At 66.3% G+C, this 25,490-nt stretch overlaps 1 protein-coding gene across 2 annotated transcripts; it reads right to left on the bottom strand.

Annotated features, from left to right (window-relative positions):
- Positions 1-837: 837 nt before the first annotated feature.
- On the bottom strand, positions 838-11,015 carry TBX1 (T-box transcription factor 1). 2 transcript variants are annotated; one of them, XM_069497221.1, is made up of 9 exons: positions 10,973-11,015; positions 8,171-8,296; positions 6,601-6,961; positions 4,581-4,682; positions 3,606-3,777; positions 2,891-3,046; positions 2,282-2,349; positions 2,099-2,199; positions 840-1,731 (listed from the first exon to the last, which is right to left on the bottom strand). In XM_069497221.1, the coding sequence occupies exons 2-9, from the start codon at positions 8,202-8,204 to the stop codon at positions 1,247-1,249; spliced, it is 1,479 nt and encodes a 492-aa protein (XP_069353322.1). In that variant the 5' UTR covers positions 8,205-8,296; positions 10,973-11,015; the 3' UTR covers positions 840-1,246. The 2 variants fall into 2 exon arrangements, with proteins under 2 accessions (XP_069353321.1, XP_069353322.1); XM_069497220.1 differs by lacking the exons at positions 8,171-8,296; positions 10,973-11,015 and having other exon boundaries at positions 838-1,731; positions 6,601-7,087.
- Between the last annotated feature and the right edge of the window lie 14,475 nt (positions 11,016-25,490).

Here is a 25,490-nt window from a genome sequence, read left to right as displayed (position 1 = left end):
AGAGAGGTGGCACCCAGGCGCAGTGATGGCCCAAACAGCCTAGAAGGCAGCAGTTGCCACACTGGGACAAACACGGAGGGCGGGAACAGAACCTTGGCCACGTGCACTTCCCGTTCATCTGGTGTCCACGTTAGCGGCCCTGACGTCGGTGGCGGTCAGCCCTTCCTGCCGGTGCTCAGGAAGGGAGGCATCAAAGGGTTCCTCTGGCTCCATCCCTGGTGTTGAGTTGATGGGGAGAGGTCCCTTAGCCACCTGGCCTGGGAAAATGCTTCATAGACAGGTTTTAAGATGACTCATGGCCACTGTCATTGTGCCCCTGTCCAGGTCACTCCGTAGGGACACTCACAGCGAATAAAGTCAATAAACAGGGGAAAATGCAGGCTTGGGCTAGGCTAGGCCAGGGGAAACGCTACAGAACACAGCTGCCTGTTTTTGCCTTTCCATGACCCCATCCGGGTCAGGGGCTTCTGCGCCTCCCAGCCCCAACCAGCTCTGTTCTGTCATAACCGTTGTCTCATCCCCCGCTTCCACGGAAAAGCCTCTGTCCCCAAAACCAGTCAGGGCACAGGCCATAGTCCTAGAACAGTGACAACTGCAGGTGTGAGGAGTGTAGTAAAAAGGCAGGAGGAAAACCTGGGGCTGGTTCCCCAGCCCGGGAGGCCGGAACGCGGGAAGCGGGTGCCGTTGGAGGGTGGGGGTCGCGCAGGCGCGGGAGGGGCAGGCGCCGGAGGGAGCAACGCCTGCCGGTAGTGGGTCTGGGAACCCCTTAAGTCGCCCCGTTGTCCGAGATCTCCCCAGCGATCTAACTGGGCGCAAATAAATGGACACGCAGGCAGCTTCCAAAAGAGGCGAAACCGTTTATCAAGTTGGTGCCGGCGCGGTATCTACAGTATCTACACATATCTACACGTATCTACACCGCCTGCAGGCGGGGCTCTCTGGTCGTCTACACTGCAACTGCCGGCGGACCGCGGGCGACGCAGTCCCAGGGAGAACAATAAATACCACTTCCTTCCGCTTCTGACCGGCGCTTTGGCACTAGCGGGCCGGGGACCCCGTGACCCTCGGGGCCGGGGAAGGACCCGCGGCGGCTCCGGGGACTAGGGAACCGGATACTTCGGTGGCCCTGGGGCCGGAGGGTGGAGGACCCCCGCGGCTGGAGGCCGGGACAGGAGACCGGCCGGCCCTGGGCTGGAGGCGCGTGTTCCCCGCGGCCCTGGGCGCCGCGCAGGCGGAGCGCCCGCGGTTATCTGGGGCAGTAGTCGTAGGAGCCGGGCGGCGCGGCCCCGGCCGACGAGTACATGTTGGCGGCGGCGGCGGCGGCGGCGGCGGCGGCTGCGGCGGCGGCGGCGGCCGGGCTCACGGCGGGGTGGTGGTGGTGGTGCGGGTGCGCGTGCGGGTGGTAGCCGTGGCCGCGCAGGCCGGGCAGCGGGTAGGGCGCCGGCCGGCTCTTGGCCCCGAGGTAGTGGTCGTAGGCGGCGGCCGGGTACTTGTAGGGGTGGTGGTGCAGCGGCTCGGACGCGCCCGGCGCCTCCAGGCGCAGCTCGGGGTGCGGGGGGCTGGGCCGGCCGCCGGGCGCGCCGGGCAGCGGGACGAGGCCGCCCGCGCCACCGGCCCCGGGCAGCGCGGGGCTCAGCACCCGGGCCAGCAGCTGCGGCGGGTGCGCCGGATCCCCGAGCACGGCCGGGCCGCCCGCGTCGCGCTCGAATTCTCGCCGGGCCTCGGCCGCGTCTGCGGGGAGGGCTGGGGTGAGCGTGGCCGGCCGGGCCGCCAAGGAGACCCGCCGAGCCACGCGAAGCCCTGGCGGGGAGGCGGTGCTTGGCCGCGCTCGGCGTCCCCGACCCTTCTCCGCGAGCCCGCGGAGACCCCCGCGCCCTCCCCGGGGACCGGCGCCCCTCCGCAGGCGGCAGCGGCGGGCGGGGCGCAGCCGTCGGGCCGGGCGGGCGAGTGCGCGCTTGCCCGCCGCCGCCACGGCCGTTGTGCAACCGGCGCGAAGGCCGCGAGCGCCCCGGGGGTGCAGGCGAGGCCGGGCGCGGCCGCCGGCCCGGGGCGGAGCGCGCACAGGGCCGCGACCCGGATCCCACGACCCAGGCCCTACCTTTCTCCGCGCCGTTGGGCTGCGTGGGGGAGGCCACGGGGTTGCGCGACCGCGCGAAGGCGCTCATGAGCGGCAGCGCGCTGGGCCGGTGGTTCCGGGGCCTGCGGGAGGGAGCGGGAGGCGAGTCAGGGCGGCACCTCCGCCAGACACCCGGGTGCTCATTCGCCTCCTGAGGACACTCACCAGTCCTCGGGGTCGCAGTCCCGGAAGCCTTTGGCGAAGGGGTTGCTGGCAATCTTGAGCTGCGTGATCTGCAGGGAAGCAGGTGTGAGCCCTGCAGTCCGCGGCCCACCCGACCTCGGCAGAGCACAGGCGAGTGTCAGCAAGAGCTGCCCACGTCTGCTGCCTCCCTCCTGCCTTGGGCATCGGGAGCCTCCTCTCCCACTAGAGCACTCCTCTTTGGTGCGCCAAGTGAATGAGGATGGAGACCCTGTGCCCCAGGATGGGAATGTGGTCACCTCTACCCCCCACTGTGCAGTGGGGGGACTGAGTGGGTGCCCTAGGAATCTGGGTAAACCTCGGATCATGCCCCTGATGCGGAGTTTCCGGACTGGTTTGGAAAACAAACTTTCAGGCCGCTGTGACAGTTGCTGCTGGAGAGGTCAGAGGAGGCCAGGCCAGCCAGCAAAGGAGGAGGGGGCTGCCGAGGCCCTCAGGGGTGGGGCTCCAGCTGGGCCCAGCTCCACTGGGACCCACAGCCTGCAGGTCTCAGCCCTCCCTCCCTCCCTCTGGCAGCAACTGAACACGGCACCCTCTGCCCGTCCCCAGGGCCTCCTCCCTGCAGGCCCTCACCCGGTGGTTCTGGTAGGCAGTGACCGCGGTGAAGCGGGTCTCCTCGAACACAAAGGTTTTGAAGTTCTCCTCCGCATATTTTTCACTGTCTTTGCGTGGGTCCACATAGACCACATGGAATCGGGGCTGGTATCTGTGCATGGAGTTCAGAATGATCTGCAAGACAAGATGGGGACCAGCTCCTGCTGTAGGACTCGCCCCGGACCCGGGTCGGAACCAGGAAATGCTGGGTCTGAGTAGGTGATGAACATCCCGGATAAGTTGGGCAAAACCCTTAACTTCGGGGATGAGGCTCAGACCCATTGGGGACTGCCAGGAAAGCCACTCTAAGTGGCAAAGGACCGATCGATCGATCCATCGGGGTTTAGGTTCTCTTTCCTTAGGTCCCTGACCATTGCTGCAGGGCCTGCCTGTGGGGGGTGGTCGCCGTAGGGTGGAGCTCAGCCCGCAAGGACTCTGTAAAACCTCCAGCCCCCATGCACGCCCCGCCTTCCAGTTAGAGAGCCTCCTGCGTAAGATCAGCACTGGAGTGAGGGAAGGAGAGAGAAGCCTCTCCCAGGCCGGGTGACTCCTGCCTGGAGGCCCGCTCTCCCAGCCTGCCCCGCATCCACACAGCAGTTCGGCCCAAGCTCTGCCTAAGCCTCCAGCCAGCCCTTGGGGACTCCGGAGACTCCACCCGGGACAGCCGGGAGCCTGGGGAGGGGGCGTCGCTCACGTGGCCGTTGTCGTCCAGCAGGTTGTTGGTCAGCTTGAGCTTGTCGAAGGACACAATTTGCTTCATCCACTGCGCACCCTTGGCAGGCGAGTCCGGGTGGTAGTGCACGCGGCCCGGCGTGGCGGGGTCCGCCTTCCCAGCCACCAGCCAGGAGGAGCTGTGGAAGGCGTACCTGGAGTGGCACCGGGGCAGGGGTCATGCCATGTGAGGCGGAAGGCAGACGGCCTCGCCCCTCATGTGCCAGGTGAACCCCAAAAGTGCCTCTGCGGAGTTTCCCCAGCTGTGAGATGGCGACCTGTGGTGCCACAAGGGCTGGGAGCTTTGCCGAGGGGATTGCCGAAAAACCAGAAAAGTCCCACCTGCCCCAGCGCACAAAAAACAACGAGCAGGGAATCCAGGACTTGCAGGCTGGGCTCCCCGCTTCTCCGCATTTCGCTACATGCGGGTCCACCCACCCTGGGTGCCGAAGCGGCAGGAACCCGGATTCGGCCTCCCCAACTCTCGTTCCTTTATTAATTGCTGTTAATTGTCCGGGTGGCTGAGGCCCGCCCTAAGTAATCTCTGGCGGCCACCCCACCTTTCCGGCCCAGCTCCAGGACCCAGCGTTCCCTGGGGATGGGGGAGGGGGACAAGGCAGTCCAGTTGGCCTTGTGGGAGAGGGAGACACGAAGAGACGGGGACTGTGTGCTTGGCCCACCCGCCCCAGGCCATGCAGGCCCAAGGGTGTGAGAGCTGTCTGGAAACTGCAGCTCGAGGGGCTCCCAGCCTTTGGGACCCCCTGGGTCGGAGTGAGTCTGGAGTTGGACAGCGGCGGGGGAGGGAGCAGGGGCAGCGGCACAGGTGCCCCGGGAGGGCCTGCTTACTGAACAGCTTCATGGTGTGGGCCCTTGCAGTTGGTCACCGGCGCTTCCCAGGGTGCCCTCCCAGGTCCTGCGTGCACGCAGCCGGCCCAAGTGGCCCCGAGGGCTCACTCACCGGTAGCGCTTGTCATCCACCGGCACGAAGTCCATGAGCAGCATGTAGTCCGCCATAGGATCCATGCCGAAGAGCTTCACTTGGAACGTGGGGAACATTCGCCTGGGGTTGGTGAGGCCTCAGGTCACCTCCCTTGGGGAAAGGCAGCCCCCTCTCCTTGACCCACCCACCAGTCCCTGGTGGCGGCCCTTCCCTCAAGTGTCAGAGGGCTGCCCAGTGAGCCCAGGCCGTGGCTCTCGTCCCCTTTCCCCCAGGCTCAGCTGCTCTGGCCCGAGTAGGCCCCTACTCCACTGTGGGCACAGCATGGCAGGGCAGCCGCCTGGGCCCTTTTTCTGAAACAGAAATGGCTAGCCCGGGCTGGAGCTGAGCCTTGGAGCCCCAACCTTCCTCTGCCTACTTTGGCTGCATAACCCGGCCTTGCCCTCGCCGAGATGTTTTTGTCTTGGGGACCTAGCCGCAGCCGGCCAGGCGCCTAAGATGCGCCCTTGGCAGAGCCTCTCCAGCTCCAGATTGAGGCGGCTCCCGGCTCCAACAAAGTGAAACTGAGTAGTCCGCGAGATTTCGAGGAGTCCCTATTGCCCTTTCAGCTGGGTCTGCAACTGCTCCCCAATCCCTCCAGGGTGGCCAAAGCCTTGGAGCCCACAACCCCCGACTCTTAGGCCATGGCCCCATGCTGGAGTCTCCCCACATTCCTCAGGGACACAGGCAAGTTCCACTTTCCCCAAGACACATAACCCCAAGACACAGCTGCCCAGGGTGGACTTGCCTTGTGCTTTACAGTCCCCCAAACCTCCCCTCCTCTGGCCCCCAAGTCAGTGACTGGCTGGGGCTCTTGAAAGGACGTCCTGGATGGGCTGCTGGCCGTGGGCCGGCCCCCGCCTGATGGCGCAGCAGTACCGGCCACTGGGCCCTGGAGGACGGCAAGGAGGCTTGGCCTCCACTTGCCCTCCCCACTGCCTCCCCTCAAGGCAGCTGCCTGCGGGCAGTGGGCAGAACACGGGGGCGAGGAGCCAGCCCTCCCGACAGGCCTCTGCCACCGCCGCTCAAAGGCCCTGCAGGTCCCGGGTGCTGCGGAATGTCCGTTCCTGGGGTGAAGCACAGCGCCAACAAGGCCCTTGCTGGGCTGGCGGCTGGGCTACCACTGTCCTCAGAAGGGCGGGTGTGCCCAGGGACAGCAAGGAGATCCCGGGGAAAAGCCACAAGGCCGGAGGAGCATAGCACAGGCCCCGGGTTCCCCAGGGCGGCCGGCGGCCGCGGGGAAACAGAAACCGAGGAGGCTTTACAAACAGGCCCTCGGCTCCCCTTGGCTGTGCGGACGCGGAGCCGGTGTGTACATTAGACACAGCCCAGCACCCGCCTTTGTCTGCTGGTCAAATCGGGTGCATCCGCAAAACTCGTTCCCCTTCTCTCTCGGCCCTTAATAAAACAAATACAGGCCCATTGGAAGGCGGCGGGCCGCTCGTCGCAGAGCCAGGCCCCACACCGCCCGAAATTGAGGCTGGAGAAAACTCCTAGCAACCCCGCTGCACAGAGCTAGCTGCTTTTTAGGGTCCTAGTTTTCTCCTGAAATTGTCCAGACCGTTGCCAGACTGCAGCTCTCTACCTCGCCCGCACAGACTGAACTCCGGACCCAAACGGAGTTCCTCTGAGCTGGGAGCTGCTGGGAGCTGCTGGGAGCTGCTGGGCGGCCGCCCGCTCCCAGCCCCGTGCGCTCCGAGACGCCGCTTCCCGGCGCGCGGCGGGCCCCCGCGGGTCGGGCGGGCCGGACCGGTTCCCTGCCGCCGCGCGGTGCCCTCCCGCCTCAGCTGAGGCAGGCAGTGCTAGGAGGGGCGCGCGAGGCGGCTGTCGCCGGAGCCGGGACCGCGCAGAGCGAAGGAGGCGGCAGGGCGGAGAGGGACCCGCAGGTGGCCGGCCGCGCCCCCCACCCGGGTTCTCGGCCCCACTCGCGCGGATCCGGCCGAGGCCCCGCGGCCCGAGAGCGGCAGCACGCGGGGAGGGTCGCGCGGAGGGGCGCCCTGACCTGCCGGCCTTGGTGACGATCATCTCGGTGCCCAGCTGGTTGAACTCGTCCCACAGCGCCTTCATCTCCAGCTGCACGCTCACGCTGGCCACCTTCGCGTTCTTCTTTACCGGCGCCTTGGCGGCGGCCGCGCAGCTGGCCCCGGGACCCTCGGGCTCGGCGGCGCTGGTGGCGGCCCCCGCGGCGGGCGCGAACGGGTAGGCGTGCGGCTGGGGGCCGGGGGCGCCGGGGGCGGCGGCGGCGCACGGGTCGTAGCGCGGCGGCGGTGGCTCGCGCGGGCCGTACGGGTCGGCGCCGGGCGACGCGGCGCCCGGGAAGCCCCCCGCGGCCCCCAGGCTGCTCAGGCTGCTGGCCGTGAAGGCTGCAACGTCGCAGAAGTGCGAGAGCTGCGTGAGCCACGGGCTGGACACGGCGGAGATCATGACCCGCGGGCCGCCGCCGCCGCCCCGCCGCCGAGCTGAGCGCTGCCCCGCGCCGCGGGCCGAGTGGCGGGCGCTGCGCTGCGTGCGCCCCGGGCCGCGCCGCCCCACACCGCGGGCGGCCCCGAGGAGGGCCCCGCCCCGCCCCGCCCCGCGTCCCCCCTCCGCCGAGACAATGGCCTCGCTCCCCTCCCCCGGCCTCGCCCCTCCCCCTCCTTCCCCCTCCGCGGCCCCCAGCCCGCCCGGGCCCCCGACCGCCCCGACCGGCTCCCCGGAGCGCCGGCCCGGCCGCGCCGCTCTGCTCCCTCCCGCGTCGCCCGGCTCCTCTCCCTCGCCAGGCTTTCTCTCTCCGATTCGTTATTCCTTTACCTTTGTCTTCCTCGTTTAGACTTTCCCTCCTGATCATCTTTCCTTCTTCCAGTATCTTTAGTTTCTCTGTATTTCTCTTTTGCTTTCTGCCTCTTCCCCTTTTTCCTATGTCCTCGCCTGTCTTTGCACTCTACTTTTTTGAATCACTTTTTGTCTTTGTTTTACTCTGTCCTTTTCCTTTGATTTCTCTATGTCCTTCTCTGGTTTTCGTGACTTTTCCTCCTTTTTTAAAAAAAGTTAAAAACCAAAGTCTTTCTTTTTTTAAATTACTTTCTGTCTTAAGTTTTTCCCTCATTTTCCTCTTCTCTTTCGTTCTGCCTCTCTTTATTTCTCTTTCATGTCTTCCTTTTTTCTCTCCTACCTTCTTTTTGAGGTTGTCTGTGTTTTCTCTCCTTTTCTCAATTTCATCTCCTCCCGGCCGCCCTCACCGCTTTTTCTCTCCTTTTCCTTTCCCCCGGCTCCCTTGCAATCCCGCCTCTCACCAACTGTCCTCCCACCTCGCCAAGCTCATGGCCACCTCTGCTGTCCTTCCTGGCTTCCACTCGCCCTCCCCCCAGCCTGCATCTACCTGCGTGCCCGTGCCCGGCTGTCTCGGAAACTGGGCCCCCAGGCTGGTGGAGGGACAGGCTTTGGGTGGGGTGGCCTCAACCCCAGAGTCGCAGCCGAGAGCCTGGAGCCCACCCCAACAAGAGTACCCTCCACTTACTCTGTGACCGGGACCCACGGCAGCCCAGGCAGGGGGTCTGGCGGGCAGCCGGTGTAGACACGGTCAGGAGGCTCACCTTCCATGTCCCTGGTGACGGTGCTGAAGTGCATCCCGGCTGGAGATCCTGGCAGCTGGCGAAGCTTCGCCCGGTCGGGGCCCCCCGGACCCGGACCCCGGTGGGAGGTGCGCTCTGCAGCCTCAGCTGCAACCAGAGAGGCGATGCTGAACGCACTGGCCCGGGGAGACAGCGGGCTCCGTGCATCCATAGGCGCCCGGCGGCCTGGCCGGCGCCGCCTCTGACTGCTTGCGCCCAGCAGCACCGCACCCAGCCCAGCCCACGGGCCGGGGGCGGGGGCCTGCAGTGCCATTCACAGCTGCCGGCCCTGGGCCCAGGGGATTATGGCGTCATGGGCCCCCCACCTGGGGCTGGTATCGGGGCCCAGATGAGTGCAGCACCCTGGAAATGCGGGGCCCTCCTGCTTTCCAGGCTCTCTGCCCCTCGCCTCCGCTCCCAGGGACCTCCGGGGCCAACGCCCTTTGAACATCCCACTTCTCCTGCCAAGGCCCGGCCTCCCTCTGAACAGCGAAGCCACCATCATCTTCTACAGCCCCGGAGGAGAGAGAGGCGGCTATGCCAGGAGCACCCAGCCCCAGCCCGAGGTGGCAGGGCACGGATGAAGCTCCTAGGGCTGCCTGGGTCAGCCCTGCCCCTGCCCTTGGCCCCTCCCGCCTCCCCCTCCTCCCTGACTGCCCCTGCACCTGGGTGAGGAGAGGGCAGCTCGGCTCCGCGCCGGCCACTGGCAGCCCCAGGGCTAGAGCGTCCTCCGTTCCTCGTTTCTCAGCTCAGCAGGACAGGACCCGGCCCAGCAAATGCCCCACAGCCCCCTGAGGTCAGCTCGCTGTTGTGGCCAGGGACCTGAGCGGAGGGACGCCGCCCAGGCCGCGCAGCCCGGGAGCCCGAGTGTCACGCGCACCCGCGCGCACCGCCCGCCTCTGGCCAGGACGCTTATACATCCGGAGGGTGGGCAGTGCCCGCTCCTCCGACCTCCCTGCGCACCGGCCGGGCGCAGGGAGGGCCGGGGGCGGGGCCTGGCCAGCCTCGGAGCCGAGGACACGTCGGAGAAGTCAGGCCGCTGGGTCCAGTGCTGCCGCCTCGGCCCCGTCAGCTGGCCTGCCTGCGGGGGAAAGGCCCTGCAGCTGAGGTGCCCAACCAGGCTGGGCAGAGCGAGGCGAGGCCCGCCCCTCAGCCTCGGGGCTTCTAGGCCCAGGCATCCCTAATGCCAAGGCCTGACTTGGCCCATGCAGTCCCCACCTTCTGTCTGCGGGGCCTCCTCTGACCAGTTCCTCGTGTCCATGGCCTTCCTGTCCAGGGGGTCTCTCCAGCTGGGTGTCAAGCCCGGAGCCTCCCTGGCCCCATATTAAGGTGCCGGGGGTCAGGGCCTCGGAGTCCAAGGCCTCTCTGGGTACACCCCCATTGTAGGCCTGGGCTTGTGCTTGGTTGGGATGGGAGTGGAAGGCAGGCAGCTTCTCCCAGGGTTTTACAGTCCCAGGGCCTCAGACCTGGGCTGGGGAGGGCACTGGCTGGGGGCTGGGAAGGCACAGGGAACTGAAGACCAGGGGCCGGCTCTGGGGCTGAGACCCAGGAAATCGTGTGAGCCCGAGAGTGCTGTGTGTCTGGGATGTGGTGTGTCTCACTCCGAGCGCAGGGAGCCCATGTCCTGCCCAAGGCCTGCAGCTGGAGTTTTGTGGACCATGTTGGGAAAGCGAAGCTGTCACCAGGGCTCTTCCCCAGCCCTGAGTGGCCATTCGGGGCCATGACGGTGACAGTGACTTGTGTCACTCAGTGACAGTGTCTAGTGAGGAGTGCTGTGTGGGGACCTGCTGAGCCCCTGGCACCTTTCCCTCTTCCCTGAGCAGAGCCAGGCTGTTGCCCCCAGGCCCCTAGGAGAAGCTGCTGCTAGTGGAGGGGAGGACCCCAGGGAGGAGGGAGGAGGGAGCAGAGCATGGGCGTGCTGGGGGGGCCACCCAGAGAGGCCCTGGGCCCTGCAGGCTGTGCGTGGGTCCTGGGGCAGAGGCATGGAAGTGGGGGTCCTGCACGTGGTTTTGCGTTATCTAGGGCGCACATTGCCCCAGACTGCGGCGGTGCCCGAGGTTGTGTCCTGTGCAACTGAGGGAACCTTCCACATGTGGGCATGTGAGGGCAGCCGCCAGATGTTGAGCCTGCGGGTGAGGCCAGCATTGAGAAGGGAGAAGTGAAAGTGAAAAACCCTGGGGCCTCCTGAGACTCTGTGGCAGCCCCTAAGGCACAGTCCTGAGGTCCCCAGACCTCTGCATCTGAGGCGGAGCAGGGAGCAGAGCCCTCCCAGCCCCCAATTAACCCCTTCGTGCAGAAGCCGGACCCTCAGCGGGCTGGTCGGCAAACGCTCTGCCATCGGAGTGGAGGAAGCCGGGGGGACCAGGCGGGCGGCGCTGGGAAGAGGCGAGGGGCCCCGACCACACTGTTCCAATGCCTGACCGACTCCGCCCCAACCGCCGTCAGTACTCACTCGATCGATTTCGGAACCCCGATCCCGCTGCTCACAGCCAGGGCCCTCCGGAGCCCTCGGCTAAAGGGGCCTGAAGCCCACGAAGTGCGAGGCCGCCGCCTCCACTACCCAGCGGGGCAGGGCTCCTTGGACCCTCCCTCCCTCCTGGGCGCTGCACAGCCCGCTGGCTCCTCGCCACCCGCCGCTGCCCAAGCCGCCGTGCCCGCCCGGCCGCCCGCCCGCCCGCAGCCTAGAGATAGCACGCCCGCAGTCTGGCCTAGGCCCCGCACACAACGGTTCCGCACGGAGCGCAGCGCCCTGGCACAGGCCCGCGACAAGCGCTCCTCCCTCACCTGGACCGGCCGCGGCTCCCTTCCGCCTCGCTCCCCCTGCCGGCCGCACCTCCGTGACGGCGAGGTAGGAGTCCTGGCCTCCTGTGCGCCACCAGAGCAGGGGCGGCCTGGGGGCTCGAGCTGCACGGGGGCTGACTCCTCAGGGCGCGATGCAAGGCTAGGGCCTGGGCGGCTTGGTCCCTCCTCCGCGTGCAACCCAGAGGGAGGACAAGCCCCGCATTTCTTCGGGCCAGGGGCTGCGCGGCGGGGGCTACCAGGAGACCATTGTACAGGCCCGAAAACCGAGGGTCGGGGACCAGAAGCTTGGCTGAGTGCAGGAAGCTGGAGGGGCGGCATGGGTGAAGACTGGCCGCAGCGTTTGCCTTGCCCTCGGGCCCTTTGCGCAGCGTGCAGGGTCCTGCGCGGCTCCCTAGGGCGTCCCAGCACTGCCCGGGGTCCGGGATGCGGAGACTCACACTCCCTCCTCCGCCCCTGCGTCTTCGGAGTTTCGAGTGAAGCGAGCCCTAATTTCGGAAGTTTTCTCCCCAGCTCGGAGGAGGCTGCCCCTGGAGAATCTTGGCCGCGCGGCTGTCCGCCCAGCTCCGCCTCCCTGGGCTCGCTGGCTCCCCTGGGGAGCCGTCAGACAGGCGCCCTCACGCCCACCCAGCGGGACCCCACTCCTCTCTTCCTGTCTGTCACAGAGGCTCCGCGCCTTGCCCGCCGCTCAGCACTCACTCAGCACCCTCTGTTCTCAGCCCTGGAAGGACCCGCACACCCTCCGGTCTCTGGCGGGCCCACAGCGCACCGATCTCCCAGCTCGTGTGTCCCCAGACAAGGTGCCCACGACCCGCGCCCCCAGCATGGGTCCCAAGCTGTTTGCAAATACGCACACAGGCGACCTACGCGACATCGGCACGGGGGTGGCACCCAGGAGTGCGCAATGCTCGGGGACCCTTCCTCCAGGCGTCAGAGCAGGGAGGGAGCAGAATCGGGCTGCGTCCTCCGGGGCGCAGAGGGAAGCGCTGAGAGGAGCCGAGCTCTGCTTGACCCTGCTAATTCGTTTTAGGATTGATCGCCTGCAATTGCTTCCAGCGCCTTCCTGGACGCAGCCTCGGGTCTCGGAGGAAGGCTGGGCGGGGAATCAGGAGCGGCCCGCACCGGGCCCTTCCACCGCCGCCAGCCGCTCAGCCGGGCCCGGCTGCCCAGGGGGCTGGTACTGAGCTGCCCCGGGGCCCAACCTTCGCGGGAGACGGGAAAAGCAGGCGCGCCCCGGAGGTTCTGTGCTCTCTTCCCGGCGCAGTTCCCACCTCTCGACTCTCGGCCCTCCGCAGCGGGTACTTGCGCAGCGACCCGGGCCCTCCCCTCGGGCACGCCCCATCGTCCCTCCATCCCACGAAAGTGCTCGGCCGGCGACACCGGCGAACGCGACATTCCGGATGACCCTCGTGGGCATGGACGGGCCGAGAGCCTGAGCCCTGGAGGCGGGCGGGTGAGAGCCGCCCGCCAGTGCTACGCGCAGGGCTGCTTGGCTGTGGCCTCTGTCCCTTCTAGGGCCCCCAGTCGACAAGCGCGGAGAAGAATCTTGAGCACCCCTGTTGGGGGAGGGGCGGCCGCGAGGCTGCGTTAAAAGCGGGGTCGCACGTGTCGCCCGCTCGCGGCAGCGCTGGCGTCTGCGCAGACGCGGTGGGTTTACAGACCCCCGGGCGGTGCTGAGTCAGAACTGGGGGTTTTGGTGGTGTGGACTGAGTTGGAGCCCCAACAGGGACCAGGCCCACAGGGAGGGAGGCAAGGAGAGGGGGCGGCTTCCCTGCCCCACCAGACTGTCTGTTGTGCCGCGGGGACACTGCCTGGTGGGGGTGGGGAGGTAGGTGACCCCTCTTACTTAGCCTGGGATCTCAGTGGGGCCCCTCCCCGGCCTGTCACTCAGGTGGCCCCTACTGCTCCTTGAGTCTTCCCTCCCTGGGCTCCTCCCTTGAGGGCTGGGGGCTGGGCCCCCCAACACAGGAAAGGAAGTCTCTGTGGAGCCCCCCTCCAGGTGTCCTCTGCGGTGTTTGCCCAAACTGCAGGGGCTTGGGAAGTGCTCTGTGACTGGCCCTCAGCTCCGGGGATGGGGGGCAGCTGGGTGCTAGACAGCAGGCAGGAGCCCTGCCCAGGAGCCCCAAGCCCACAGTGGGGTTCACTAGTCGGGGGGCCAAGGACTCCAAGGAGTTGTCCCTCTAAGCCTGGCCAAGCAGAATGGCCTGGGAGTTAGGAACAACCTGGTGTGTACACTCTTCCGGCTGGGTGGCTGGTGGGTGCGGAGAGGCGCTGGGCAGGGTGGGGTGAGGTGTGGCCTAGGTGTGGCTTGGCCCCAGGGCAGGGCCTGACCCATCCCAGAGCCCTAGTGCCAGGCCCTTGGGGCCCAGTGACTGCAGGGTGAACAAAGAGGGAAACTGAGACCCTGAGAGAGGCAGATGTGGGAGGGTTATTGGGTGGGTAGGAGAGAAGACAGGACAGAGAGGCACAGCCCCTGGTGACACCAGCCTCCTCAGAGCTGGGAGGGGATGGGCCAGGGTCCGCACAGCCACACATGCAGCTGGCCCCCAGCCTCCCATCTGCCCAGGCCTGGCTGTCTCCCACCAACTGTGGGTGCCGTGTTCTGGGCCACGTTCCCAGGAGGCCAGGTGGGGGAGATGGTGAGGGGCTGCCTAGGCCGGATGGGTGATGGCACCCCCTGCCCCCTGACCTGGCCGGGCACCAGGGCCCCCTGCAGACTGGAAGTTCCCACAACTCCAGAACAAACAAACAGACAGACAGACTGATGGACAGCCAGGCCCTGGGCCCCTCTCCAATTTCTGAGCCTGTTGATTTAGCTGCCCACTTGGCGGGAGGACCCAGCCACATGGGGAGCTGGCTGTCCATCTGTCTGTCCATCTACTGGCCACACCAGCCCCTCCTCCCCGGGTGCCAGCAGGCAGAAGTGAGGCTCGGAGACGGGTGCTCTATGTGCAGGCTGGTGAGGAGGCCAGGCCTCTCCCCGGGGCGGGGAGGGGATGTGGCAAACGGCCCCTGCCAGCCCCTCCCTTCCCTCTGTGGCCCTGGCAGGGGAGCCACACTTTCCAGGAGAAGGGACATGCCCCCAAAGACCTGCAGGTGTGCCGTTAGAACATGGACACTTGCAGGCTGTCCCCCAGGTCCCTGTGGGCAGCAGGGGTGCCGACTGGATAGCAGTCCCCACCTCCCGGTGCTCAGGCACCCACACCGCCACGTGCACACACACAAGCGTGGGCGTGAGCACACGTGTGCACACACCAGGCACATGATCAAACACACATACACATGTGAGCACACCATATACTGTGACCATGGCCACACCTGTACACATGCACACGCTGGACACAGACACGGAAGTGAGCTTGGGCACACACTGCACATGTACAGACGCCTGGGAGCATGGCGTGCATGCACACTGTACACAGACGCACGCCTGTGAGCACCGGCACACGTACACGCGACGCCGACACAGACACCAGCACAGGAGTGCACACATGTGCCGGCTCATCACTCACAGCGGCCACTGTGGCTCCTCTTCAGTGACAATGATGCTCATTTCAGTAACTCAAGTGATCCGAGGGCCTTAGATTGACGTGACGTGGGCCAGGCCTGTGTGGAACCTGGTGCCACGTGATAAGGGAGAATACAGCATTTCAGTCCCCTCGTGTCAGACCATCCCCTGAGGGTGACACACAGATCATGACCCTCAGGAAAAGGTCCGATTGGTGGGCCGATGCCGTGGACATTGGCACAGGAGAGACTCCCACAACGGAATGGGTCGACGACAGGGACCCTTTCCGGCGGAACCCCCTGGGAGGCCACTTTCCGTGCTCAGACCCCAACCCGGACCCTGGCCTGGCGGTCCGTGAGCCTGGGCCACCGTGAGGAGCGAGGACCCCAGACCGCCAGAGGCAGCGAGGAGTGGCGACAACACCGTGTTACCGGGCTCGGTGAAGCTGTGCTCCCGGAAATCACTGGGTATGTTGCGTTGCTCCTTAAAACCATTTAAAATACTCAAACATATCAAACTTGGAATTTCCATTAAATGCTTGATTAACTCAAGTTGTCCACACAGTCAGTGTGCCAGCCAAGAGAAACTGTGTGTGGAAATCCGGTCCGAGTGCAGACGCTGGCAGAGCCCCCGGGCTGCGGATCGTCCCTGCCAGCCCCTGTCAGCCGGGCCCATGCCCAGGCGCCTGGTCCAGCATGCGGAGCCACCGCGCCCACCGCTCTGGGTCGGCCCACCTCGGCCTTCTGCCTCTGCCTGTGGGAGCCGGCCGTACCCCTGTGGCCTTCCCAGGGAAGCCCTCACGGAGCTGGGGCTGAAGGCAGGTGGCCTGCCCAGGCTGGGGCAGGTGTTGGGGACACTACTGTCACAGCAGAGTCAGCATAAGGGCAGGATAGCTTGATGGCAAGGCTCCCGCATGGGACCCTCAGCGGAGAGCCTGTGGAGGGCCAGCACTCCATGGGCAGCGGCGGCCAGACCTCCCTCCCACTTTCCCGGGGAAGGAGCTGGTCGAAAGGCCAGGCATAGCATTTCATTTCCAGGGAGAGCAGGGCTCCTTCAGGCAGGGCCCTGTCCCCTCTGCCCTTTGGAGCAGGGAGGAACAGGGCGGTGGTGTGTCTTAGTGGTCAGGACTGGGGCCAGGAGTGAGCCTCATCCTGCAGGGCTCTGTGTCCGGGCACAGCCCTTGACCTCCCCAAGCCTCAGTGTTTTCATCTGAGAAATGGGAGAAATGGCTCGAGGGCACACAGGGTGGACCAGGTGAGCTCAGGTGGGCTCCTCTGCCAATGTCACCATTGTTGCTGCCTGGCCCCCTTGGGCCACCCCGAAATCCCAGCTGGTTCCCCCAGCAGTGTGAGTAGGTGGTTGCACCCTCCCCCTTCCTGAGGAGCCTCTAGGCCCAGCAGGGGCTTGGGGAGGGGCATCCTCACCGTGCCCCTGGGAAGCCCAGTTATGCGCCGTCTCCTAGCTTCCCTACTGGGTCCCTGTGCCCGGACTCAGCCTCAGTTTCCCCATGTTCACGAGTGTGCCCCAGCCCCACCCAGCCCTGGCAAATCCCTCCCTCCTCCGCGGCTCTGCTGAACCAGGTTGGAATTTCTCAAAAGCAAACAAACAGGCAAGCTCAGAGCTGCAGTTTGCAGAGCTCAGATTCCTCCCTGGTCTGTCTGAGCCAGCGTCAGGCCGGCCTGCTGCCCCACGGCAGGCTGGACGGGGGGGGGGGGGGGGGGGCCCTCAGCTGAGCACCCCCTGCCCACCAGTTGCTGGACCTGCACAGGGGCCTGCTCGGAACCTGTGTCCCAGACCCAGCACGGACGCAGGAGGCTGCAGCCATCGTGCTGAGCTTGGGCCGGAAACGGCAGGGCTGGAGGTGAACGGGACCCACTGAGGGACAGGGCTGGTGATAGTGCTGGTGCCGCAGGCATGGCTGGGGGCATGGAGGGTGAGGACTGGAGGGGTTGGGCTCAGAGGAGGGACAGGCCAGGGTGGGTAGTGGGCTGCGGGGGAGGTGACCGGACGTGGTCACCGGAGCAGCGGTGATGTCAGGCCCAGAGCAAGGCTGGGCAGGGCGTGGAGGCTGCGTGGGAACGCGGGGGTGGGGGAGGCCGGCGGGGACTGGGAGGGCACCCCAAGGGGCCATGGGGCTAGTGGGGAGGGCCGGGGGAGGGGAGGGGTGGGAGGGGGCTCTCGCCAGGTGGTCTTAATCTCCTCAGTGAAATAGGAGTCCTGAGGGGGAGGCGGGAGCTGGAGACAGCTGCGGGGAGGGGGCCGGGCTGCCAGCCCCTGCCTGCCGGGCCCCCTCCCCAGTCGGTCCCAGGACGGTCCTGGGCTGGGACTTGGAGCCGGTCCTTCCACGCACCCCTCCTCCCCAGCTTCCTCTGGCTGGATGACTCCAGTGGCCCAGAGGGTCTGGCATGGGTCCGTGTATGTTGGGGGCGTCACCTGGGCCTTCCCGCTTTCCTGGCAGCTGGTGGTGGGTGGGGGCAATTTTGCCTCTACCAAAGCCCCCTCCCACAACTTGGGTCCCCTCCAAGCTGCTGTCTGCTCTGAGGTTTTGCCAGTGGGCCTGGGGGCTGCAGGGCGGAGGAGGGAGTGGACCCTGGTAGGCCTGGCCCCGCAGCTCGCCCCAGCCAGCCGAGCACCAGGACCAGAAGGACAGGGGCGGGCAGCCGCCTCACTAGGCTTCCATCTCCCCTCTACCCACCGAGGGGGCCGGCGAAGTTGGCCTCTGCCGCCGGGATAGGAGGGCGTGGGCGGCGTGGAGGCACCAGCTGCCCCGTCCTGCCGAGTGGGTGCCTGGCACCAGCTGTGCTGGGCAGACAGACAGACGGATGTGAGCTTTCACCGGTGCCCCAAAGCCAATCCAGCCCCTCCCTCCAGGGTGTTGGCCAGGACCGACTGACCCAGCGGCCACCCCATCCTGGGCGGGGGCGTGGGCGGGCGCCGGGCTGTCTCAGGCTCCCTGGGAACAGCCAGGCCCTGGGCGGTGGGTGTGAGTGTCTGGGGTGCCCACTGCAGCTGGAGGTCGGGCCCAGCTGGGTCCCGCACTCGCTGACTCCTCCTGTTCCGTGGGGCTGTCAGGCTGGTGCTGGCCCCAGGACACTTGCTGTTGTGTCTCCACTCCCTTCCAGGCCAGGCTTGGGGTCACCAGAGCTTCAGGGGACAGGGAAGGTGGCCCTGAGAAGACTGGCCTGGCCCGTGTGTGTAGAGCAGCATGGCCTCAAATGTCATCAGGGCGGCACACGAGTCCTGCTGGGCCAGCCCTCGTGAGCTGAAGGCTGGGCTGGGGGCTCAGAACCCCGGAGGAAGGGGGGACTGGCCCCCGAGCCTCCCCTCTCTCCGGGAGAGTTCCCTCATGTGCCCCCTAATGTCCACCCCCGCTCCTCCCGCCTGGCTCTGCACATGTAAGGCCTGTGACTGCTGATCACTCCCACCTTACAGTGAGCTGTTGCAATCAGGTTCTCTGCTGACGTTGCTGCGCCCAGCCAGAGTCTGAACTCAGGGCAGAGTGTCTTTCAGTGTGGGGAGGTGAAATGGGGCGATACCCTGCGCGTCGGCTGGGCTGTCCCGGGGCAGAGGAAGCAGCCCAGGTCTAAGGGGAGACAGTTCTGGAAAGAGGTCTTGCTTCTAAATGAAGAAGTGCTATGCAATCATCACAGTTGCCTGGGGGGTAAGCAAACAGGGGGCACCCAAGGGGGAAGGGAGGAGACCCTGAACTGTATGGACTGAATCTGAAGGGCGTTTCCCTGATTCCAGCGCTGGGCACCCGGCTCTGCTTCCTGGGGACAGAGGCCCCTGTGACACTCAGTGTGCACCTGGTGTCTGCCGTGGAGCAGGGGTTGGGTAGCTCCTGGCCCAGATGCTGCAGCAGTAGGGAGAGCGGGGGCGGCGGGCTGGGGGGGGGGATGTTTTGTGGGTCACAGGATATGGGCAGAGGTCTGAGGCTGCAGCTGTATGTGACATATCCCAGTTCCAGCCACCGGAGCCTTGAAGGTGTCGTGAGAATTGATAAAAACGAGTCTCGGGCGCCGAGCACAGCGTCAGCAGACGATACTGTTCCGTATACCATGTCCGCACATGTATGCGCAGCTGCCTCGCACCATGCAAATTACACCGTCAGGAAGCAGCACGGGCCATGGGGGTTGCTGAGGACCCTGCCCCGGGTCTGGACAGCAGCCTCTGGGTATAGGATGTCACCTCCTCCATTCTACACGTGCTGCCTTTTAAAATGTGGCCTGAAGAGTCTCCAGCTCTGATCTGAGCTGGACGTCTTCACATCGGCGCCCAGGCCCTTCTGGACCTCCTGGCATCCCCAACCCCAGCCATAGTCAGTGTATGGCCCGAACCTAGTCCAGAGCCACTCCCCGTGGCCAGTGTGGACAGCCAGGATCAAGCATCTTGGATTTCAGACAGGGGGACCCCCCACCTGGTGGCAGCTGACACCTGAGCCCAGTGGCAAGGGGCAGGGGTGAGTGACCCGGCTAGACACAGCTGCCATGGGAACAGTCAGAAAATTTCAGTGTCACTGGCTCTAGTGCCAGAGGGGAGACCGAGGCAAGGCCTGGGCATCACACGGGGCCATCCCAGCCTGGCTCCGCCCCTGCCGCCCTGCCTCGCCCTGCTGTCCACCCGCCCGCCCAGGCAGAAAATGGCCACTTCCTCTGGCCCCCGCCCCAGGGAGAGACACGGAGCTGGCAAAACAAACAGGCCATTCCTCCCGTGGCCGGCGGCTGGTGATGGATGGCAGAGGGGCTGGCCGTGCTGACGGACGACCGCCCGTCATGTGTGGGCCGGGGCGGGCCCGTCCCCGCCTCGGTACAGGCACAGACACAGACTCCTGAGCCGAAGTGCCGGCCTCGCCCCAACCAGTGGTGCTCCCGGCGCCGGGACTCAGGGGGACTGAGAGGCAGCACACGGGTCCCCGGAGCCTCCAGCCCTCCATGCGTCTGCGCAGTGGGGGCGCAGTCCAGCCATTGCGGGTGCGGTGCTCCAGGGCACCTCCTTGGCTCCCAGCAGTTGCCCAAGGGCAAGAGCCCCCTCCTTGCCCTTCCGCAGCCTGGGCTGGCTGGGCTGGGGTCCCCTGAAGCCTTTCCCGGCACCTGTCTGTGTGCAGGGGCCCGGGAGGCCTCCAGGCTGGGCCGGCTCCTGGCTCTGGCTCCTTAGAGCCCTGGGTCTGCAGGACTGACGGGGCACCAGGCTGGGCCCAGCCCTGGGAGGGAGGAAAGGCCCTGGGGGGCTGCATCCCCAAGTTCAGGAGGGCCGGGAGGGCACACAGGAAGGCTGCAGCATGAACAGAAGCTGGGCCATGGGCTGGGGATTGGGGGCCTGGCAGGGCCACACTGTCCTGGCCCCCAAAGGCCCAGCGTCCTCCATCATGGTCAGCTCATCTCCAGGGTCATTGTCAGCTCCTCAGAGTCTGCTGGGGCCCAGGATTGTCACTGCAGAGATGGGCAGCTGAGGCTCAGGGGGGTCAGTAGGGAGCACAGGCCCAGGCCGAGGGAGCCCGAGCGCGCCCTGCGCCCTGCGCCCGCCCCTGCCTCCAGGCCAGGCCGGCTCAGAGCCTTCCGGCCCCCCTGCCGGCCACCTGTGGGGGCCTGAGGGACACCTAGCGACCGAGCCCGAGGCCTGCTGCGGCACAGGCCACCCAGCTGGTGGCTGGCTGGAGAGGAACGGGCAGCTGTGGCCAGGCCTCTGACCCTCCGGCTGCCCAGCACCGCCAAGAGCACGTCTGGCTGAGAGGAAGCTTCCGAGACCCCCACTTCCTGAACCTCAGAGTGGGCTGAGGCCCCACTTCCGCCCAGAGCCCCCAGCCCTGCCCCAGCCCTTCAATCCCAGTCCTGTAGCCCCACAATCCCGCAGCTACGTGCTTCCTGTTGCGGGGGTGGGGGTAGTTGGGCTGGGTGACCAGGACACTCGCCCAGGTCTGGGGTCAGCAGGGCAGGAAGCCCCATTGAATAGGGTGTGGAAGGCCCGGTGGGTGGGGGCTGAGCCGAAGGGTGACCTCCCCTGGGGACAGGGCTGCCCATGGAGCAGGGTCACGACCTCTGCCAGGAGGACCCACGGGATCCAGGCTAGCCCACCGGTTCAAGGCCGGCCCTGGGGGCTGCAGCCAGGAGATGCTCCCACGCAGCCGCCGGCTTCTGGGACTGGACCCAGGGTGGCTAGGCCCACGGTGCCCATCGAGAGGGGCTGCAGAGCAGCAGGCGGTGCCCAGGAGGGACTGTCCGAAGGGGGTACCTCGGCACGGGGCGGGTGGGTTTGCCTCCCTCTGACCAGGGCTGTGGGGCGAGGGCAGGGGGCCCGGGGGCTCTCAGGCCTGGTGGCCCAGTGTGTTCCCACTGTGCCTCCCAGGCTGGGTGAGGCTGAGACAGGGGCAGGAAGTCTGGGGTCTGGCCTGGCTGGCAGAATGGGGCAGAACCAAGGCCCACGCAGGGCAGGAAGTGGCCCTGGACTCCAGCGGGAGGGGGGGTGGCCTCCGAGGGGCCATTTCCTCCCTGGAACATCCTGCCTGGGCAGCAGGAGGGAAGAGGGCTCCAGCCCGGGCCACGCAGGAAGGGCCTGGGGCTCAGCATCCCCTTGCCTGGGCCCCAGGAGCTCCCGGGAGGGAATGACCTCATGGCGCAGCTGGGCCTTCCCCGGCCCCCACCCGGCCCGGGGCCCCCGGCCTCTCCCCTCGGTGCTGGCAGCCCCGCTCTCCCAAGGCTGAGCTCAGACCCCACACCAGCCTCAGTGTCCCACGGGGACCGTGGCCCGAGCCCTCCCAGTCTGCGTGTGGGTCGACCCTGCAGGCGGCACCCGGGCCTCAGAGCTCAGCTCGAGCCAACAGGCCCAGCTGCCCCTGCTCCGGGCCAGGGAGGGGGTCAGCAGCACCCCCGGGGCCCCATGGCCTAAATATAACCCGAGCAGGCGCCCGACCGGGAATAGAGACCTCTGTCAGCCCCCAGCAGGTGCTAGTGGGAAGGTCAGCGTGATTGGCAGGGGTGCTGGCAGGCGGGCAGCCAGGAGGGGGTCATGTGAGTGTCCGGTGGCATGGCCTGAGGGTGGGGCAGCGTGTCCCCTGTCCTCACAGGACAGCTGGGTGCTCAGCCCGCCCTGCTCAGGGCAGCCCTGGACCCTGCCCCCGCCCGTGCCCCACATCTGAGGCTGCTGCCAGGCCCCAGGAAGGGCGGGTCGGCCCGGCACCGGCAGCGTGGCCAGGCCCTTACGCACAGGGCCGGCCCTGCCACTCTGGCCGGGCACCGTCTGGCCTCTACACCCCAGGCCCGCAGCCCCCATGGGAACAGACCCGTTCATCTGACCACACAGGGTCACTGAGGCACGGTCTCTGGCCCTGCCCGACGTCCCTCTGTACCTCGCCTCTGCAGGGCTCTTCTGTCCCCTTCACCCTCAGGCTCCACCCTGTCCTGTGTGCTGTCCTTGTCCTCCCCCCCAAGAGAAGCCCCACAAAACCCTCTTCTCCTGGCTGCTCTGAGCTGACAGCCCAGCTGACAGAACTCGATCCAGTGTCCTCTGGAGTCCCCGCTGGACCTTGCCTCCTGTCTCAGCGTCTGGGGTTGGCAGGTGGGGCCAGGCTGGAGCAGGGTCCCTGCCCTCTCCCACTTGGGCCCTCAGGCCGTGTCCTCTCTGGCCCTGCTGCTCCGTCGCCCTAAGCACGGCTTTCTCTCCCTCTCCTTCCTTCAGAGAGGAGGCGCCCAGCTATCTGCACATATGCTGGAAAACACACGCACACCTGAAAGAGAGGGAGCCTTCTGGTTTCCAGCTGTGGTCCTGTGCAAGGGCCCTGGGGCAGGAGTGGCAGACTCAGAGAGGGGAGGCCTGTCTGAGGCATTGAGGGACCAGTGGCCTGGCCTGACCCTTGGAGAGGGAATGGGGCAGCGCAGGTGGAGGGGAGGGTGGAGGCTGATAAGCTTGAGACACCCAGCTGCCCCGGATCCCCCTGAGGTGTTTGTTGATTGAATAAGTGAGTGTTGCCATCTCAGAGGACAGAATCCCAGAACCTCGGGCTCTAGGATAGAGTCTTGGGTCTAGAGACTCTGACTGAAAAGAACCCCAGGGAATGAGTCATACCTGGCCAGCCTACTGCAGTCTTCTGCCCTACTTGCATACTCCTGGTGATGAGACACTCACTCCCCAGAGGCACCCTGTGGCGTCTGGGACAGCTGGCTCAGAGAGGATGTGCAGGGCCAATGCCGGGTGCCTGTGGCGGGCCTGGGCTGGGGGATGGATGGGGCAGACGAGGAGGCTGCATGCTGGCTGCACAGTGGCACTACACTCTGAGCCCCCCAGGCTACCCCTGCTGCCCCTCAGGACCCCAGGGAGGGGGCAGAACCCCAGCTCTGAGCCCCCGTCCATACGGGACACATTGGACATGGTGGAGGCTGCAGCGTGGGCATCTTTGTTCTTCCCCTAGTTTCTCTGGTCTGGAGCCTGGGACCCCGAGTAGGGCTGGGGGCCTGGGAATGGGGGCAGGGAGGAGGGAGCCTGAGGGAAGGGATTGGGCCTGGGCTCAATGCCACCTTCCTGCCCATGCCTGCCCTCACCTGTGAACAGGGGAGAGAGCTCCACCTTGAGCCGCCGGGGGACGTCCACATGGACTTTGAGGAGGGACTTCGAGGAGGGAGCTGGCTCTGAGCCTGTCTGCCTCCAACCTCTGGCCAGGTCACAGGCCTGGGAGGGGACCCAGGTCACAGGCCCTAGGAGGGTGCAGCCCCAAAGGGGATTCTGTAGTCGGAGGATCTGGGGCCAAGGGTGGGAACAGGTGCCTGGGGACCCCAGCCTTGGTTCTTGCCCCTTTGGCCTTCCTCGGAGAAGCCCGGGAAACGACTCTGTGTGCAGGGGTGGGGCAGTGCCCTTCTGCCCTTGGTTTACTCTGGTTGTTTGCTTGCTACTTGTGGGGTCCTGCCCTCTCCGCACCTCTGGGGGGCCTGGTGGGGGTCTTGTGGGCCTCACCCCCCTGCTCCCCATGTTCCACTGCCCCCCACTTCCCCACCTCCCCCTCAGCCGCCTGGAGTGCCTGGGATATGCTCTCCTCCAAATTCTGCCCATGTGCCCGTTCCCAAGATTTATGTGGGGAAACTGAGGCCCAAAGAATGGAAGAAAATGCTGAGATAAAACCTCGGTGGGGCACTAATGGGGCCACGCGGGCAGCAGAGGGCAGGGTGCCGGCTGTGACCACTGGGGAGAACCGGCCTCCGAGCAGCCTCCCGCAGCCCACACGGCACAGCTCCCTGGCCCCCAGCCCGGCGGGCGTCTGGGGGGGCCTCTGGGCTCCTGAAGCAGGGAGTGGGGCCCCAGAGGCCCTGTGTGGACTCCACTCCCAGCTCTCCCAGGGCTCAACACACATCCGACAGTTACCATCTCCATTTCAGAGTTGGGGAAACTGAGACACAGTGACCCGGTGTGTCTGTCCTCATGGCGTGAGCCCAGGCCTGTCTGGTGAGGTGTGGGGCAGTGTCAGGCTGGGGACCACTCCAGGTGGAGGCTGGTGGGCTTCCTGGGGAGTGAGGAGGGGCGGAATCCCCCCGTCGGGGTGCCGATGCACTGTGGGGCTGGTGCGGGGGGTGTGGCATCCCAGGGCTCACGGTTCAGGCTCCAGTGGGTTTTGAGGGTGCACAGGAGTTCACCAGGGCAGCAGGGCCATCGGGGAGCAGGCCAAGGCCCAGTGGTGGCACTCGCCAAGGCCCGGCGGGGCAGCCGGGTCAATGTGAGCGGATGGCGCCCAGAGGGCTGGGGACGCTGGGACTCACACTCCGTCTGTCCAGAGCTCCACCCCTCGAGGCAGGAGGGCCTGTAGGAGCTCAGGCAGATTCGGGGGGTGCAGAGAAGAGACCACACAGCAGGGCTGGCTGTTGGCTCTCCATGAGACCCTGGAAGGGCTTTCTGCCTCTGAGCCTCAGTTTCCCCACCTGTGAAATGGTGGAGATAGCCCCTGAGGAGGCTCTTGGCTCTGACAGTCCTGCTGGCTCAGGGATGGGAGTGTGGCCCACCTTTCTGACCCTGAGGTGAAGAAATCCTGTCATGTGGCTTTTCTGTCTCCATGGAGCCGGCTCCCACCTACAAATCACTACTCCACAAGCGCACCCCAGGCAGACATCACCAATCAACCCCAGATCTCTGGTCCGCTCGGACAGAAGCTTTGGGTTTCACAGCCCTGAGCTCCAGGTGGCTTCTGCCCGTGGCTCAAAAGTAGCACCTGAACATGCCCGCCCAACGATGGTGGTGGGGAAGGACAGTCGGTGGCATCCCTGGGCTCTGGGTCGAGTGGGCAACGGGAGGGGGAGCCTCAGGTGCTCCAGGGTGTTCCAGCCCCGCCACCCCTCCTGTCACCAGAAACTTCGGTCCAGGGAGGGGCAGGGTTGGTTCACGGGGGTGGGGGGTGAGGGGGAGTGGGTGGAGGGGTCCCCTCCTCCCCGCTGGCCCTGCCCTGACGAGGCATGGGCGGGCGCCTCAGCGCGGCTCAGGCTCCAGAAACATTTGCTTTAAGTCTTAAAATATCAGGTTCCCGCATCACAGGGCTTCCCTGGGGGCTGCCGGCGGGCGGGCGGGATTTTAGGAGTAAGAAGATTCCCCCTCCGCCCCCGCCAGCCGCTCTGCCCGTCCCCGGCCTCAGCTGAAGCCAGCGGAGTGTTTGCGGGGCGGCCAGCAGGCCCCTTCCCCCTGCACGGGGTACCCCCAGTTCACCCCATGGCCTCTTCAGGCTCCTGGACGGGCAGTGTGAGCCCCGCCCCCTGAAGCTCACTCTTGCTCCCTCATGGATGCCTTCAGCCAAGGGTGGTTCAGATGGGGAAACTGAGGCATTGGGAAGGAGGCCTCCCTAAGGGGTGAGACTGTTGTTCGTGGCGGTGGAGCTGTGCCCCCCAACCTGGTTCCCAGCCTCGTGCCTGATGAGGGGGTGCCAAGGAGGAGGCTTGAAAGGAGGAGAACACCAGGTTGGTGCAGGGTCCAGTGTTAAGAGTGGCTTCCTAGGGACAGGGACACTTGCGTGAGGTCTTGAGGGCCGAGGAG

The sequence above is a fragment of the Eulemur rufifrons genome, chromosome 21, assembly GCF_041146395.1.
Source record: "Eulemur rufifrons isolate Redbay chromosome 21, OSU_ERuf_1, whole genome shotgun sequence".
Lineage (NCBI taxonomy): Eukaryota > Metazoa > Chordata > Mammalia > Primates > Lemuridae > Eulemur > Eulemur rufifrons.
The sequence above is the reverse complement of the archived record's forward strand: the minus strand, read 5'-3'. Positions and strand labels throughout refer to the sequence as shown.